Below are 15292 nucleotides of genomic sequence, written 5' to 3' on the forward strand. Positions count from 1 at the left end.
ATAGAGCTTCTCCATCCTTAGCTGCAAAAATATAATCAATCTGATTTTGGTATTGATCATCTGGTGGTGTCCGTGGAAAGTCGTTTCTTGCGTTGTTGGAAGAGGGTGTTTGCTATGACCAGTGCATTCTCTTGACAAAACTCTGTTAGCCTTTGCCCTACTTCAGTTTGTACTCCAAGGCCAAACTTTTGGCCTGTTACTCCAGGTATCTCTTGACTTCCTACTTTTGCCTACCAATCCCTATGATGAAAAGGGCATTCTTTTTTTTTTGATGTTAGTTCTAGAAGGTGTTGTAGATCTTCATAGAGTTGGTCAACTTCAGCTTCTTCAGCATCAATGGTTGGGGCATAGACTTGGATTACCGTGATGTTGAATGGTTTGCCTTGGAAATGAACCAAGATCATTCTGTTGTTTTTGAGATTGCACCCAAGTACTGCATTTTGGGCTCTTTTGTTGACTATGAAGGCTACTCCATTTCTTCTAAGGGATTCTTGCCCACAGTTGTAGATATACTGGTCATCTGAATTAAGTTCACCCGTTCCTGTCCATTTTAGTTCACTGATTCCTAAGATGTTAATGTTCAGTCTTATCATCTCCTGCTTGACCATATCCAATTTACCTTGATTCATGGACCTAACATTCCAGATCCCTATGCAGTATTATTCTTTACAGTATTGGATTTTACTTTCACTACCAGACACACCCACAACTGAGTGTCATTTCTGCTTTTCCTCAGCTGCTTCATTCTTTCTGGAGCTATTAGTAATTGTCCTCCACTCTTCCCCAGTAGCATATTGGACACCTTCTGACCCGGGGGCTCATCTTCTGGTGTCAAAACTTTTTGCCCGTTCATACTGTTCATGGGGTTCTCATGGCAAGAATACTGGAGTAATTTGCCATTTCCTACTCTAGTGGGCCATGTTTTGTCATAACTCTTCATTACGACCTGTCCATTTTGGGTGGCCCTGCACAGCATGGCTCATAGCTTCATTGAGTTACACAAGCCCCTTCACCATGACAAGGCTGTGATCCATGAAGGGGGCAGGTCTGTTAGTATTGCTTTATATATTTAGGGGCTCTATGTTGAGTGCATGAACATTTATAAATGTTATATCATCTTGTTGGATTGACCCTTTTTCATTATATAATATCCTTCTTTGACCCTTCTTGTAGTGTTTGCTTTCCAGTCTATTTTGTCTGATATAAGTATAGCTTCTTTTGTTTTTCATTTGCAAGGATTTTTGTTTTTCATACCTTCAGTTTCAGTTTATATGTGTCCTTAAAGCTGGATTGTCTCTTGTAGTTATCATACAGTTGGTTATTGCAATTTTGCCCTTTCACCCACTCTATGCCTTTTGATTAGAGAATTTGATGTATTTGTAATTATTGATAACTTTGGAGTTACTACTGCTATTTTGGCAATTGTTTTCTTTCTGTTTCGTGTTCCATTGCTCCTTTCTTCTCTTGCTTTTTTCTTTGTGATTTGATGACTTTCTGTAGTAATATACTTAGATTCCTTCGTCTTCATATTTTGTAACTGTTTTGAGGGGCTTCCCTGGTGGTAACGAATCCACCTGCCAATGCAGGAAACTCAGGTTTGATCCCTGGGTCAGGAAGATCACCTGGAAAAGGAAATGGCAACCCACTCCAGTATTCTTGCCTGGGAAATTCCATGGACAGAGGAGCCTGATAGGCTACAGTCCATGGGGTTGCCAAAATGTTGGACACAACTTAGCAGTTAGATGACAATTACATGTTTTTGCTTTGTGATTACCTTAAGGCTTATGTAAAACTTCTTATAACAGTCTATTTTAGGTTAATAGCAACTTAAGTTTTTACACATACTTAAAGGTATGTATTTTTAATCTGTTCCCCATCTTATGTTTTTGATGTCCTATTTTACATCTTTTAATCTTATGTATCTGATAACAAATTATTATAGTTATACTTATTTTTAGTACTTTTGTTTTTAAATATTCATATTAGATATATAGGTTTCTTGGTATAGGGGACTGACTCACCACTATTACAACATTAAAGTATTCTTAATGTAACTGTTTATTTACTTTTAACAGTGAGATTTATACTTTTATATGTTTTCATGTTACTTATTAGTGTCTTTTCATTCAGCTTAAAGAAATCTAACATTTATTATAAGGCTGAACTTATGATGATAAAGGCATTTAGCCCTTATTTGTCTGGAACACCTCCCTGAAAGCTACAGTAATCAAGACAGTATGGTACTGGCACAAAAAGAGAAATATAGATCAATGGAACAAGATAGAAACCCAGAGATAAACCCATACACCTCTGAGCACCTTATCTTTGACAAAGGAGGCAAGAATATACAATAAGAAAAGACAGCCTCTTCAATAAGTAGTTTTGGAAAACTGGAGAGCTATGTGTAAAAGAATGAAATTAGAACACTTCCTAACTCTGTACACAAAAATAAACTTAATGTGGATTAAAGACTTAATGTAAGGCCATTAAAACTCTTAGTGGAAAACAAGCAAGACACTCTTTGAAATAAATTGCAGCAAGATCTTCTTTGACCCACTTCCTAGAGTAATGGAAATAAAAACAAAAATAAAGAAATGAGAGCTAATTAAACTTAAAAGATTTTGGACAGTGAAGGAAACTATAAACAAGCTAAAAAGGCAACCCTCAAATGGGAGAAATTAATAGCAAATGAAACTGACAAAGGATTAATCTCCAAAATATACAAGCAGCTCATGCAGCTCAATACCAGAAAAACAAAATGTAATCAAAAAGTGGGCAGAAGACCTAAACAGACATTTCTCCAGAGAAGATATACCAATGGCCAATAAATACGTGAAAAGATGCTCAACATCACTCATTATTCAGTTCAGTTCAGTTCAGTCGCTCAGTCGTGTCCAACTCTTTGCAACTTCATGAACCGCAGCACTCCAGGCCTCCCTGTCCATCACCAACTCCTGGAGTTTACCCAGACTCATGTCTATTGAGTCGGTGATGCCATTCAACCAACTCATCCTCTGTCGTTCCCTTCTTCTCCTGCCTTTAATCTTTCCCAACATCAGGGTCTTTTTAAATGGGTCAGCTCTTTGCATCAGGTGGCCAAAATATTGGAGTTTCAGCTTCAATATCAGTCCTTTCAATGAACACCAGGGATTTATCTCTTTTAGGATGGACAGGTTGGACCTCCTTGCAGTCCAAGGGACTCTCAAGAGTCTTACCCAACACCACAGTTCAAAAGCATCAATTCTTTGGTGCTCAGCTTTCTTTCTAGTCCAACTCTCACATCCATACATAACTACTGGAAAAACCATACCCTTGACTAGATGGACCTTTCTTGGTAAAGAAATGTCTCTGCTTTTTAATATGCTGTCTAGGTTGGTCATAACTTTCCTTCCAAGAATAAGCATCTTTTAATTTCATGGCTGCAATCACCATCTGAAGTGATTTTGGAGCCCCCCAAAATAAAGTCAGCCACTGTTTCCACTGTTTCCCCATCTATTTGCCATGAGGTGATGGGACTGGATGCCATGACTTTAGTTTTCTGAATGTTGAGCTTTAGAGAGATGCAAATCAAAACTACAATCACCTCACACCAGTCAGAATGGCCATCATAAAAAAATCTACAAACAATAAATGCTGGAGAGGATTTGGAGAAAAGGGGACCTTCTTGCACTGTTGGTAGGTATGTAAATTGATATAGTCACTATGGATAACAGTATAGAGATTCTTTAAATAACTAGCAATAAAGCTATCATATGACCCAGCAATCCCACTCCTCAGCATATACCCTGAGAAAACCATAATTCAAAAAGACACATGGACACCAATGTCCACTGCAGCACTATTTACAATAGCCAGCACATGGAAGCTACCCATATGTCTATTGACAAATGAATAGATAAAGAAGATGTGGTACATATATAGAATGAAATATTAGCCGTAAAAGGAATGAATTTGAGTCAGTTGAATTGAGGCTCCTGAACCTAGAGACTGTTATACAGAGTGAAGTAAGTCAGAAAGAGAAAAACAAATATTGTATATTAACACATGTATATGGAATCCAGAAAGTGGTACTGATGAACATATTTGCAGGGCAGGAATAGAGACACAGATGTAGAGAGTGGACTTGTGAACACTTTGGGGAAGGGGGAAAGTGGGATGAATTGAGAGAGTATCATTGAAACATGTATGTTATCATGCATAAAATAGATAACTAGTGGGAAGTTGCTGTGTAACACAGGAAGCTCAGCCAGGTGATCTTTGATGACCTAGAGGAGTGGGATGAGGGGTTGGGAAGGAAGTTCAAGAGGGTGAGGATATATGTGTACTTATGACTGTTTCATGTTGTTGTGTGGCAGAAACCAACATAACACTGTACAGCAATTATCCTACAAATAAAAATAAAATAAAAACAATAAATTATTGGAGTATAACTGATTTATAATGTGTGTTAGTTTCAGGTGTACAGCAGAGTGATGCAATTATGCATATACTTATATTCATTGTTTTCCAGATTCTTTATCCATATAGGTTATTACAGAATATTGAGTAGAGTTCCCTATGCTATATAGTAGGTACTTGTTGGTTATCTATTTTAAATATAGTAGTATGTATATGTTAATCTCAACCTCCTAATTTATCCTTCTCTGCTTCTTTTCCCCTTTGGTACACATAGGTTTGTTTTCAGAATTTGTGAGTCTGTCTGTTTCTGTCTTGTAAATAAGGTCATTTGTATCATTTTTTTTAGATGGCACATGTAGCTGTTATCATATGATATTTGTCTTTGTCTGACTTACTTTACTGTATTATAACTTCTAGGTCCATCCATGTTGTACAAATGTCATTACTTCATTTGTTTTGATGACTCAGTGGTAATAATACTCCATTTTATCTATATCTATATCTATCTATCTACCACATTTTGTTTATCTTATTCATCTGTTGACAGACATTTAGTTTGCTTCCATGTCTTGGCTATTGCAGTGAACACTGGTATCCATGTATCCTTTTGAATTATGGTTTTCTCTGGATATATGTCCAGAAATGGGATTGCTGGATCATATGGTAGCTCTGTTTTTAGTTTTTAAAGGAACTTCCACACTGTTCTCCATAGTGGTTGTACCAGTTTGTATTCCCACCAGCAGCGTAGGGGGATTCCCTCTTCTTCACACCCTCTCCAGCATTTATTGTTTGTAGACTTTTTGACGATGGCAGTTCTGACAGGTGTGAGCTGATACCTCATTGTGGTTTTGATTTGCATGTCTCTAAGAATGAGCCACATTGACCACCTTTTCAAGGGCTTGTTGGCTATCTGTATGTCTTCTTTGGAGAAATGTCTATTGAGATCTTCTGCCCATTTTTTGATTATGTTGTTTGCTTTTTTGATATTGAGCTGCATGAGCTGTTTGTATATTTTTGAGATTAATCCCTTTTCAGTCCCTTGATTTACAAATATTTTCTCCCATCCTGTGAATTTTTTTTTCCCATGGAAAACTCTTAATCTTGCCTTCAGTTCTGAAGGATAACTTTGCTGGGTAGAATATTCCTGGACTTCTTTCAGAGGGAGTTGTTACTGTATAGCTATAGTTTTGGTGTGCCTGTGGGAGGAGGTGAGCTCAGGACTCATATGTCACCATCTTGAGTCAAAATCCCAATGTTATTTATTTCCTGAAGTTCTAAACCTTATTCTGTTATCTTTTCCTTTTTATTTAGAGTACTTTCTGTAGATATTTTTAAGGGTAGTTTTGCTGGCAACAAATTCTTAGTTTTCCTTCATCTGAGAATGTCTTTATTTTCTTTTCATTCCTGAAGAATATTTTTTACTGGATATAGTTTGCAGTTGCCAATTCCTATCTACTTGAAAAATGTTGTGCCATTTCTTGCTGGTCTCCATGGTTTCAGATGAGGTATCCTTTGTCATCTGGATTGATGTTCACCTATAAGTAGTGTACCATTTTCCTCTGGGTACTTTTAAGATATTTTTCTTTCTTTTTTGTTTCCAGAATTTAGTTAAGATGTGGCTTAGTTGTGTGGGTTTATTCAGGTTTATATTATTTTGGATTTGTCCATCTTTTAAAATATTTTGAATTATGTTTTTCCCCAAATTGGAATGCTTTTTATTATTTTTTGAATAATTTTTCATTCCTACTCTTTCTCTTCTTTCCTGCTGGGGTTTAATGATATGAACATTAGGTATTTTGTTATTTCATATATCTCTGAAATCATTAATTTTTTTCTTTTTTTTCTAAATCCTTCCTGGTGTTCAGAGTGGGTAAATTCTATTATCTGTCCTCAAGTTCACTGACTATATCTTTCGTCATTGCCACTCTACTATTAAGCCCATCCAATCAAGTTTTTATTTTGTTATTGTATTGTTAAGTTCTGTAATTTCCATTTGGTTTTCTTCTACAACTTCTATTTCTTTGTTTTGATTTTTAATATTTTTCATTTGTTTCAGGATAACTCATAATTACTGGTCAGAATATTTTTTTGATGGCTGCTTAAGCCCTTTTCAGATAACTCAAACCTCTGACTTACTTCACAGAGTCTGTTGTTTTTTTGTCATTGAAGTTGTGATTTTCTTGGTTCTTCTTATGACAAATGATTACTTATTCTGGACATTTTGAATACTATACTATGAGACCTGGATCTCATTTAATCATATTTTAGTAGACTGTTTAAAAAAGACAACAAAAAACAGATGGTGACTGCAGCCATGAAATTAAAAAAAGAAAAGCTATGACCAACCTAGACAGCATATTAAAAAGCAGAAACATTACCAACAAAGGTTCATCTAATCAAAAGCTATGGTTTTTCCAGTGTCATGTATGGATGTGAGAGTTGGACTAGAAAGAAAGCTGAGTGCTGAACAACTGATGCTTTTGAACTGTGGTGTTGAATAAGACTCTTGAGATCCCTTGGACTGCAAGGAAATCCAACCAGTCCATCCTAAAGGAAATCAGTCCTGAATATTCATTGGAAGGCCTGATGTTGAAGCTGAAACTCCAAAACTTTGGCCATCTGATGCGAAGAACCGACTCATTGGAAAAGACCCTGATGCTTGGAAAGATTGAAGGCAGGAGGAGAAGGGGATGATAGAGCATGAGATGGTTGGATGGCATCACCAACCCAATGGACATTAGTTTGAGTAGGCTCTCGGAGTTGGTGATGGACAGGGAAGCCTGGCATGCTGCAGTCCATGGGGTTGCAAAGAGTCAGACATGACTGACCGATTAAATTGAACTGAATTTAGTAGACTGTATCCCTCCAGAGGTATAGTGCAAAAGTTGGGTAGGGTGGAAGTTCAGCTCTTGTCTAGGCCCCTTTGATTTCTTTCCAGGAAAAGTAGGGCAACTATTTATACTGCATCACTGTCTCTGAGTGTGGGTATAAACTCAACTCCTCATTGGGTTGTGCCAATACCATGGAGATGGAAAGTGCAGGACTAACACCTCTCTTTATTAAGGGTGGAAGTGTAAACTCAGCTACCAGCTGGGTCTTAATGACACCAAGGGAAGAGAATGGGGAGGCTGAGGCACCAAATAGCATAGCTTTCTCAACACCTAGATCCCTCTCTAATGGGTGAGAAGATATGGAGACTGAGCTCTCCACTGGAACCTATTGACAGCAGGTGAAGGCAGGTGGGCCTGAGTGCTGACTAGCTCTGCTTCCCATATTGTCTTTCAGTCTCAGTGCCAGTAGGTGGACATGTAAGTTCAGCTTCACTCTGGGTCTCACTGACACAGGCAGGAGGAAAGTAGAGAGCTAACTAGCCTGAATCATACCACTTTGTTCAGTATGTTGCTGCTGGGTGGGGGTAGAGGCTGAGCTTGCCAACACTACTCTTACAGGGGAATTAGAGAGCTGCTGCCTGCTTCCATGAGAGAGGTATGGAAGACTGGAAGCTCCCTGCTTGGCCATACTGACACCAGTTAGCAGGGGAATGGAAGCAGAGTACTGCCTGCTTCTGCCAGGCAGAGGATGGAAGATTAATTACCTGCTTGGCCCTGCCAAAACTGATACCTTTGGCTAGAAAAATTAGAGCATGCTGCTTGCTTCTGGGGTAAATTGGATAGTCAGCTTCCTACTTGGCCTGTTGAAATTTCAGGGGTGGGGAAGGATAGGGATATGTGTAATTTTTCTCTTGATGTTTGGGTGGAGTAAAGTGGGTATTGTGAACAATATTTTCTTCTATTAGGCTACCCTATTGCCAGTCATTTTGCTGGGGCTGAGGTGAAACAGGCTTTTCTTGGAGTTTTTGTTCTGTCTGTCCCTTTTGGAAATTTTGAGTTGGAGACTTCTCTCACACCCTTTTTGGGCTATATGGGAGATGATAAGGAAGTCCAAGGGCTCACCACTGTGTTATTCAAGTTGTGAGTTCCCCAGGATTTTTTTCCTTCCACATTTTTCTTTCTTTCCACGATTCAGAGTTTTCCCATGTTTGCTTGTTGTTTTATGCTCAGGATTTTTTGGTTGTAAGAGGGAAGACTTGGGAATTATGGGGGAACTCTGTCTTGGCTAGAAGCTAGTCCATTGATTTTTACCTCTCTAATATCTTTAAAATTAATTAATGTCTCACCATTAATGTCTGACCCACTAAAGCAACTTTAATGTTCATAAATTCCCCTATTCTTTGAACTATTGTGGTGGCTGTCTAATAAATATATATTGGGAGAGCATTTTTCTAATACAAAAATAAGGGTATCCAAAAATATTACAAAGGATTCTTTTCTAAAAAAAATACTTAAAAAACCCCCCAACTTCCAGTTATGAAAGGCAATTTGGAACATGCAGCTCAGGTACCAGTATTAGGGTTCCTAGGATTTGATGGCTTAACACTATATGGACAACATATCAGGTAATTCTAAATGTAGGCCGTTTCCCCAAACCTTAAAGTTATAATTTTTTTAATTCTAGTAGAAGATGAAGGGATCATTTCCACCTAAGGTATCCAGGGAAGCATTCATGCAGAAGCTTGGCTTTATGGAACAAGATAGCCAAACAACCAGTATGAACAAATGTACAAAACATACTTGGGGTGGCAGTAGACTTGTTTGTTTGGTATGATTTGTGCAGTTTTTCTTAATTAATGATAATTATCACTTTGGGTGCTTTTATAATATACAGATTAGTAGATTTCTGGATTAAAAATTTTGATGCAGTAGGTCTGAGTGGAGGTTCAGAATTCAGTGTTTTATAAAAGCATTTCAAGTGAGTTCAGGGAAATTTGGGAAATATAGAACTGAAGAGAAAATAATGTCAGATCAAGTTGAAATAGAAAGTAGGTGACATCATGTTGATGTTTGAAAGAAAACAACAAAATTCTGTAAAGCAATTATCCTTCAATTAAAAAATAAACAAATTTAAAAAGAGAAAGTAGGTGCCAGATCATGTGAGGCTTTAAAATCAAGATAAAGGAACCCAGAATGTTGTTGCTGGATATGATGAATATTTAAGATTTGGAAGTCTGTGACTCCCTTCTGGTCTTTCCACTGGAAATGGTATATTATGAATGTGAATAACATAGCTTAATACTTTGCTTACATTGGAAGAACTGTTAGGATTACCTGAACTCTGCAAAAATACATAGTGGCAGGAATGAGACCTTTAACTTCATAGCTCAGACAAGGGCCAGTGTAAATCAAGTGCATTGAATCTTCAGTTTGTCCCCACTCTAATCTGTAATCAGTGATCTCAGCAACATTACACGCAGGAATCTGAAAAATGCAACAAAAACAAAAATTTTAGCTCTTTCCATAAGGAGTCACTATACTCAATACTATGGAAAGTAACAATATGATCCTTTCAGTGTCAAAGCCTATAATCTATTAAATGGAATGAAATATAGACAAGTACAGAAATAAACATAATGTTGAACACTGTAATTAATGTTAAATGGCTCAAATAAAATTAAGAGAAAGGATTGGATAATTCAACATACTAGTGGGATCAAACACAAAGCCCAGTACTGTCTGGCTTTTATACAGGGGTGTGAACAGATCAATCACTTATTATTATTTTTAAAATTTTTTATTGTAATATAGTTGATTTATAATGTGTTCATTTAAGGTGTACAGTAAAGTGATTCATATCTCTCTCTTTATATTTTTGCAATCTCTTTCATTATAGGTAATCATTTATTATTATCAGACTAAAGGTTTTTTTGTTAATGCTAAAAATTCTCTACTAGAATTTGGGGAAAAGGGAAGAAAAAAATCAAAGACACTTAGGGGGCTTAATAACTAGGCCAATTCTTTTTGAGTTTGATTAGTTTGAAGGGGAAAATATTCAAATGGATGTACATTAAAAAAAAATTCTTCATTACTTCACAGTCACATTTCTTATGTGTCATACTGTGGTTATATGCAAACAAACTACCAGAGTTTTCCCAATGAAACTTTAAAAAAACTATAAATAGATTTAATTTTATTATCTTTTATTTTAGTCTCAAAAATTCAATTGGTTGCATACTGATTGTCTCTTTGGTTTTCTAAATTTATTATCCTTCAAAAATATAAGATTTGGAAAGCAGGATTACCATAGCCTTTGCCTTTCTAATAGCACTAGCAACAGGTCTTAGGTGTGTTCTAAAACCATGGTCCAGACTAATCTAGACTCTGAACCCTTAGGGAGTTATAGACTTTAAAAGCAATTTCTAAACCAATTACTGTGCTTTTATATCATCAAAACTAATAAACTGAGATCGTACTTCCCAACTAACAACAACACAGGTTGGACTCTTGCAGGTTAGAACAGGTATACCACATTGAGTAGGAGGGCTTGGGACTGGAGCAGTTTCACATGTTGATGAATGAGATCCAGACTACAAATAAACACAAACAAACAAATAAGCAGACATACAAATGATTGTGCAGGTATGTTCACTCCCCACCTTGATAAGAAGTAGAAGCATGTATTCATCCAAAGTGAAATGAACTACAAATGATTAGCTGAACAATTTAGTTTCCCCAGATTTATTTGTTGCTTTTAACCAGAAACTGAATTCTCTAGGAATGAATTTACTCACTGTGCATCTCACTTCTGTGCCAGAGTGCCCTTGTGCATCATCTTGGTTGCCATTTACCTTTTTGACATTTGTAAGTGCTTCAGAGTTTCCTTTTGTAGGAGAATTGTCTGTAAAAATATACATTTTTTTTGATTTTTCTTTTTTAATGGATGAAAAACTACAGTTTTTGTGTTGATTTCTGCCATATAACAATGCAAATCAGTCATAATTATATGTTTTTCAGTTGCCAAGTCATGTCCAACTCTTCACGACCCCATGGACTGCAGCATGACAGGCTTCAGCATAATTATGCATGTACATATATGTATGTGTGTATATATATATATATATATATATATATATATATGTACACACACACATATGTATACTTTCCTGCTGTCTTGCCTCTCTCTTTACCCTCATTCCATCTCTCTGGGTCATCACAGAGTACCAGACTAGGCTCCCTGTGTTATTTAGCAACTTCCTACTATTTGAAAAATATACAAAATTAACTTAAAAATTGCAAAATTTAAGGATGGTACTTAAAAACACAATATAATTTAAGAAGACATGTTAAACATATAAAAGTTACTTTATGCTAAAGTAACAAAAAGTTCAAATTATACCAATTTGTGTTAGTTAACTTTTTAGTTCCCATTTAAATTTTTTCTGATTTTAATTACCAAGAAATAACTTTCTAGACATTATTTGATTTTGCACTAAAAGAAAACCATTTATTCTGTTTTAATAGATTTATATTGAGCTGGCCAAAATGCTCATTTATTTTCTGTAAGATGGCTCTAGTAGAGCTTCAGTTCAGTTCAGTTCAGTTGAATTCAGTTGCTCAGTCATGTCTGACTCTTTGTGACCCCATGAATCGCAGCATGCCAGGCCTCCCTGTCCATCACCAACTCCCGGACTTCACCCAGACTCATGTCCATCGAGTCAGTGATGCCATCCAGCCATCTCATCCTCTGTCGTCCCCTTCTCCTCCTGCCCCCAATCACTCCCAGCATCAGAGTCTTTTCCAATGAGTCAACTCTTTGCATGAGGTGGCCAAAGTACTGGAGTTTCAGCTTTAGCATCAGTCCTTCCAATGAATACCAGGACTGATCTCCTTTAGAATGGACTGGTTGGATCTCCTTGCAGTCCAAGGGACTCTCAAGAGTCTTCTCCAACACCACAGTTCAAAAGCATCAATTCTTCGGCACTCAGCTTTCTTCACAGTCCAACTCTCACATCCATACATGACTACTGGAAAAACCATAGCCTTGACTAGATGGACCTTTGTTGGCAAAGTAATGTCTCTGCTTTTCAATATGCTATCTAGGTTGGTCATAGCTTTCCTTCCAAGGAGTAAGCGTCTTTTAATTTCCTGGCTGCAATTACCATCTGCAGTGATTTTGGAGCCCAGAAAAATAAAGTCTGACACTGTTTCCACTGTTTCCCCATCTATTTCCCGTGAAGTGATGGGACCAGATGCCATGATCTTCGTTTTCTGAATGTTGAACTTTAAGCCAACTTTTTCACTCTTGTCTTTCACTTTCATCAAGAGGTTTTTTTAGTTCCTCTTCACTTTCTGCCATAAGGGTGGCATCATCTGCATATCTGAAGTTATCGATATTTCTCCCGGCAATCTTGATTCCAGCTTGTGCTTCTTCCAGCCCAGCGTTTCTCATGATGTACTCTGCATATAAGTTAAATAAGCAGGGTGACAATATACAGCCTTGACGTACTCCTTTTCCTATTTGGAACCAGTCTGTTGTTCCATGTCCAGTTCTAACTGTTGCTTCCTGACCTGCATATAGGTTTCTCAATAGGCAGGTCAGGTGGTCTGGTATTCCCATCTCTTTCAGAATTTTCCACAGTTTATTGTGATCCATACAGTCAAAGGCTTTGGCATAGTCAATAAAGCAGAAATAGATGTTTTTCTGGAACTCTCTTGCTTTTTCGATGATCCAGTGGATGTTGGCAATTTGATCTCTGATTCCTCTGCTTTTTCTAAAACCAGCTTGAACAAGAGCTTAGTTGCCTTTAACTTCATTGAAAACAATTTTGTAAGCTTGTATTGTAACAGCTATCATATCAGTATGCATTTAATAAGACAATGAAATTGGTGAGTTTTTGTAGCTATTTTAATGTTGAAGATGGAAGAAAAAAAGCAACATTTCAGCATATTATGATTTATTATTTCAAAAAAGATAAAAACACCAAAAAAGATTTGTGAAGATATGGAGAAGATTCTGTGGCTGATTGAACATATCAAAAGTGGTTTGTGAAGTTTCTTGTTTGAGATTTCTTCCTCCATGATGCTCCACATTTGGTAGATCAGCTGAAGTTGATAGGGATCAAATTGAAACATTGAGAATAATCAATGTTATACCACGTGGTAGATAGCTGACATACTCCAAATATCCAAATCAAGTGTTGAAAATCACACCAGCTTGGTTATGTTAATCACTTTGATGTTTGGGGTCCACAAAAGTTAAGCAGAAAAACACCTTCTTGATCGTAATTCCTCACATGATTCTGTATTTAAACATAATGAAAACATTCTGTTTTAAAAACAGATTGTGATGGATGATGAAAAGTGGATACTGTACAATAATGTGGAATGGAAGAGATCATGAGTTGAATGAAATGAACCACTACCAACCACACCAAAGGCATCTTCATCCAAAGAAGGTGATATTGTGTACATGGTAGGATTGGAAGGGAGTCCTGTATTATGAGCTCCTTCTGGCAAGCCAAATGATTAATTCCAATAAGTACTGCTCCCAATTAGACCAACTAAAAGCCACACTTGATGAAAAGCACCAGAATTAATCAACAGAAAACATATAATCTTCCATCAGTATAATACAAGATTGCACATTTTTTGGTGACCAGGCAAAAACAGTTACAGCTTGTCGGGGAAGTCCTAATTCATCTGCTATATTTACCAGACATTTCACCTTCAGATTTCCATTTATTTCAGTGTTTATAAAATTCTCTTAATAGAAAAAATTTAAATTCCCTGGAATACTGTAAAAGGCACCTGGAACAGTCTTTTGCTCAAAAAGAAAGTTTTGGGAAGATGGAGTTATGAAGTTGCCTGAAAAATGGCAGAAGGCAGTGGAACAAAACTGTGAACATGTTGTTCAATTAAGTTCTTGGTAAAAATGAAAAATGTGTCTTTAATTTTTACTTAAAACCAAAGAAACTTTTTGGCCAACTAAATATATCAATATAAAAATCAGAAGTTACAAAACAGGAAATTTAAGTCAGTAATTCAAATCACAGAAGAAGCCTTACTGCATTGGATGTTGCTTTCTTTGGACTGCACTTTACCATTCAAGGGTGGAGGACGGCAAGATGCAGGAGAAAGATTAGGTGTCTGAACAGTCAATATATCTGAAGGCTAAGAAAAATACAAAGTACCTTATGGCTACTGAATTCAAGTTTAATTTTGTAAAACATTTAGTAATATTATACAATTCATTTCAATACTCAATTTAAAAACTTTTCTTTCTCTCTTTTCTCACCTGGCTATGGCCTATAGGTGAAGTGCAAAAGACTCTTAATTTATATGTAGTACCAGGTTGCAGGTGATTGTATAGAAATTCCGTTGTGGTTCCATTGTAGATTATGTTCCAGAAATTCACTGAAGGGATAGAAGCAAATTTGTCCAATTTTTATAGGTAGCTTATAAATCTTATCTCATGTATATACCATTTTGGAAGTTAACTACTGTCCAATCACCTACTTACAGTAATTAATTATATTCCCCATAGAATTAACCATAAAATCATACTAGATCAGTTAGTAAATATGATTTATTATCAAAACCTGGAGAAATCCAAGTAAGTTCTGGGGTTTAGTTAATAGTATTATACCAGTGACAATTTCCTGGCTTTGAATAATTGCTCTATGATATTGCACGAAGATATTAATATTAGGAGAAGCTAAGTGAAGGTTGCACATGGGAATTCTCTATACTATTTTTTGCAGCTTCTAGGAAAGTCTAAAATTATTTCAGAATGAAACATTAAAAAATTATGATGCCTTACCATCCAAATTCTCCCTAACTTCTAAACTGTAACTTGAAATGTTTGTCCCACCATTATCTTCGGGTGGTTCTGAAAAAGAGAAATAAAATTAAAATTATTCTTGCGTAAACTTAAAAGTCTTTCATTGCAATGTTATCTTATAAATTAAGATTTTTCATGGAAGAAAAATGCAAACATGGAACTTAACAGGATATTAATATTCAGATATTAATAAAGATCATAAGAACATAATCAAATTACA

At 36.4% G+C, this 15292-nt stretch overlaps 1 protein-coding gene across 1 annotated transcript in view; it reads right to left on the minus strand.

Moving 5' to 3' along the window:
• LOC113888074 (fibronectin type III domain containing protein 3C1-like) overlaps window positions 1–15292 on the minus strand; it is a 64479-nt gene that overhangs the window by 25977 nt on the left and 23210 nt on the right. Inside the window, exons 16-21 of the mRNA XM_027535402.1 lie at window positions 15052–15120; window positions 14527–14645; window positions 14297–14402; window positions 11024–11130; window positions 10706–10819; window positions 9564–9713 (exon numbers count right to left, since the gene is read on the minus strand). Coding sequence (XP_027391203.1) covers window positions 9564–9713; window positions 10706–10819; window positions 11024–11130; window positions 14297–14402; window positions 14527–14645; window positions 15052–15120 — 665 coding nt within the window. The remainder of the gene's footprint in view (window positions 1–9563; window positions 9714–10705; window positions 10820–11023; window positions 11131–14296; window positions 14403–14526; window positions 14646–15051; window positions 15121–15292) is intronic.

Source organism: Bos indicus x Bos taurus, chromosome X (assembly GCF_003369695.1).
Source record: "Bos indicus x Bos taurus breed Angus x Brahman F1 hybrid chromosome X, Bos_hybrid_MaternalHap_v2.0, whole genome shotgun sequence".
Lineage (NCBI taxonomy): Eukaryota > Metazoa > Chordata > Mammalia > Artiodactyla > Bovidae > Bos > Bos indicus x Bos taurus.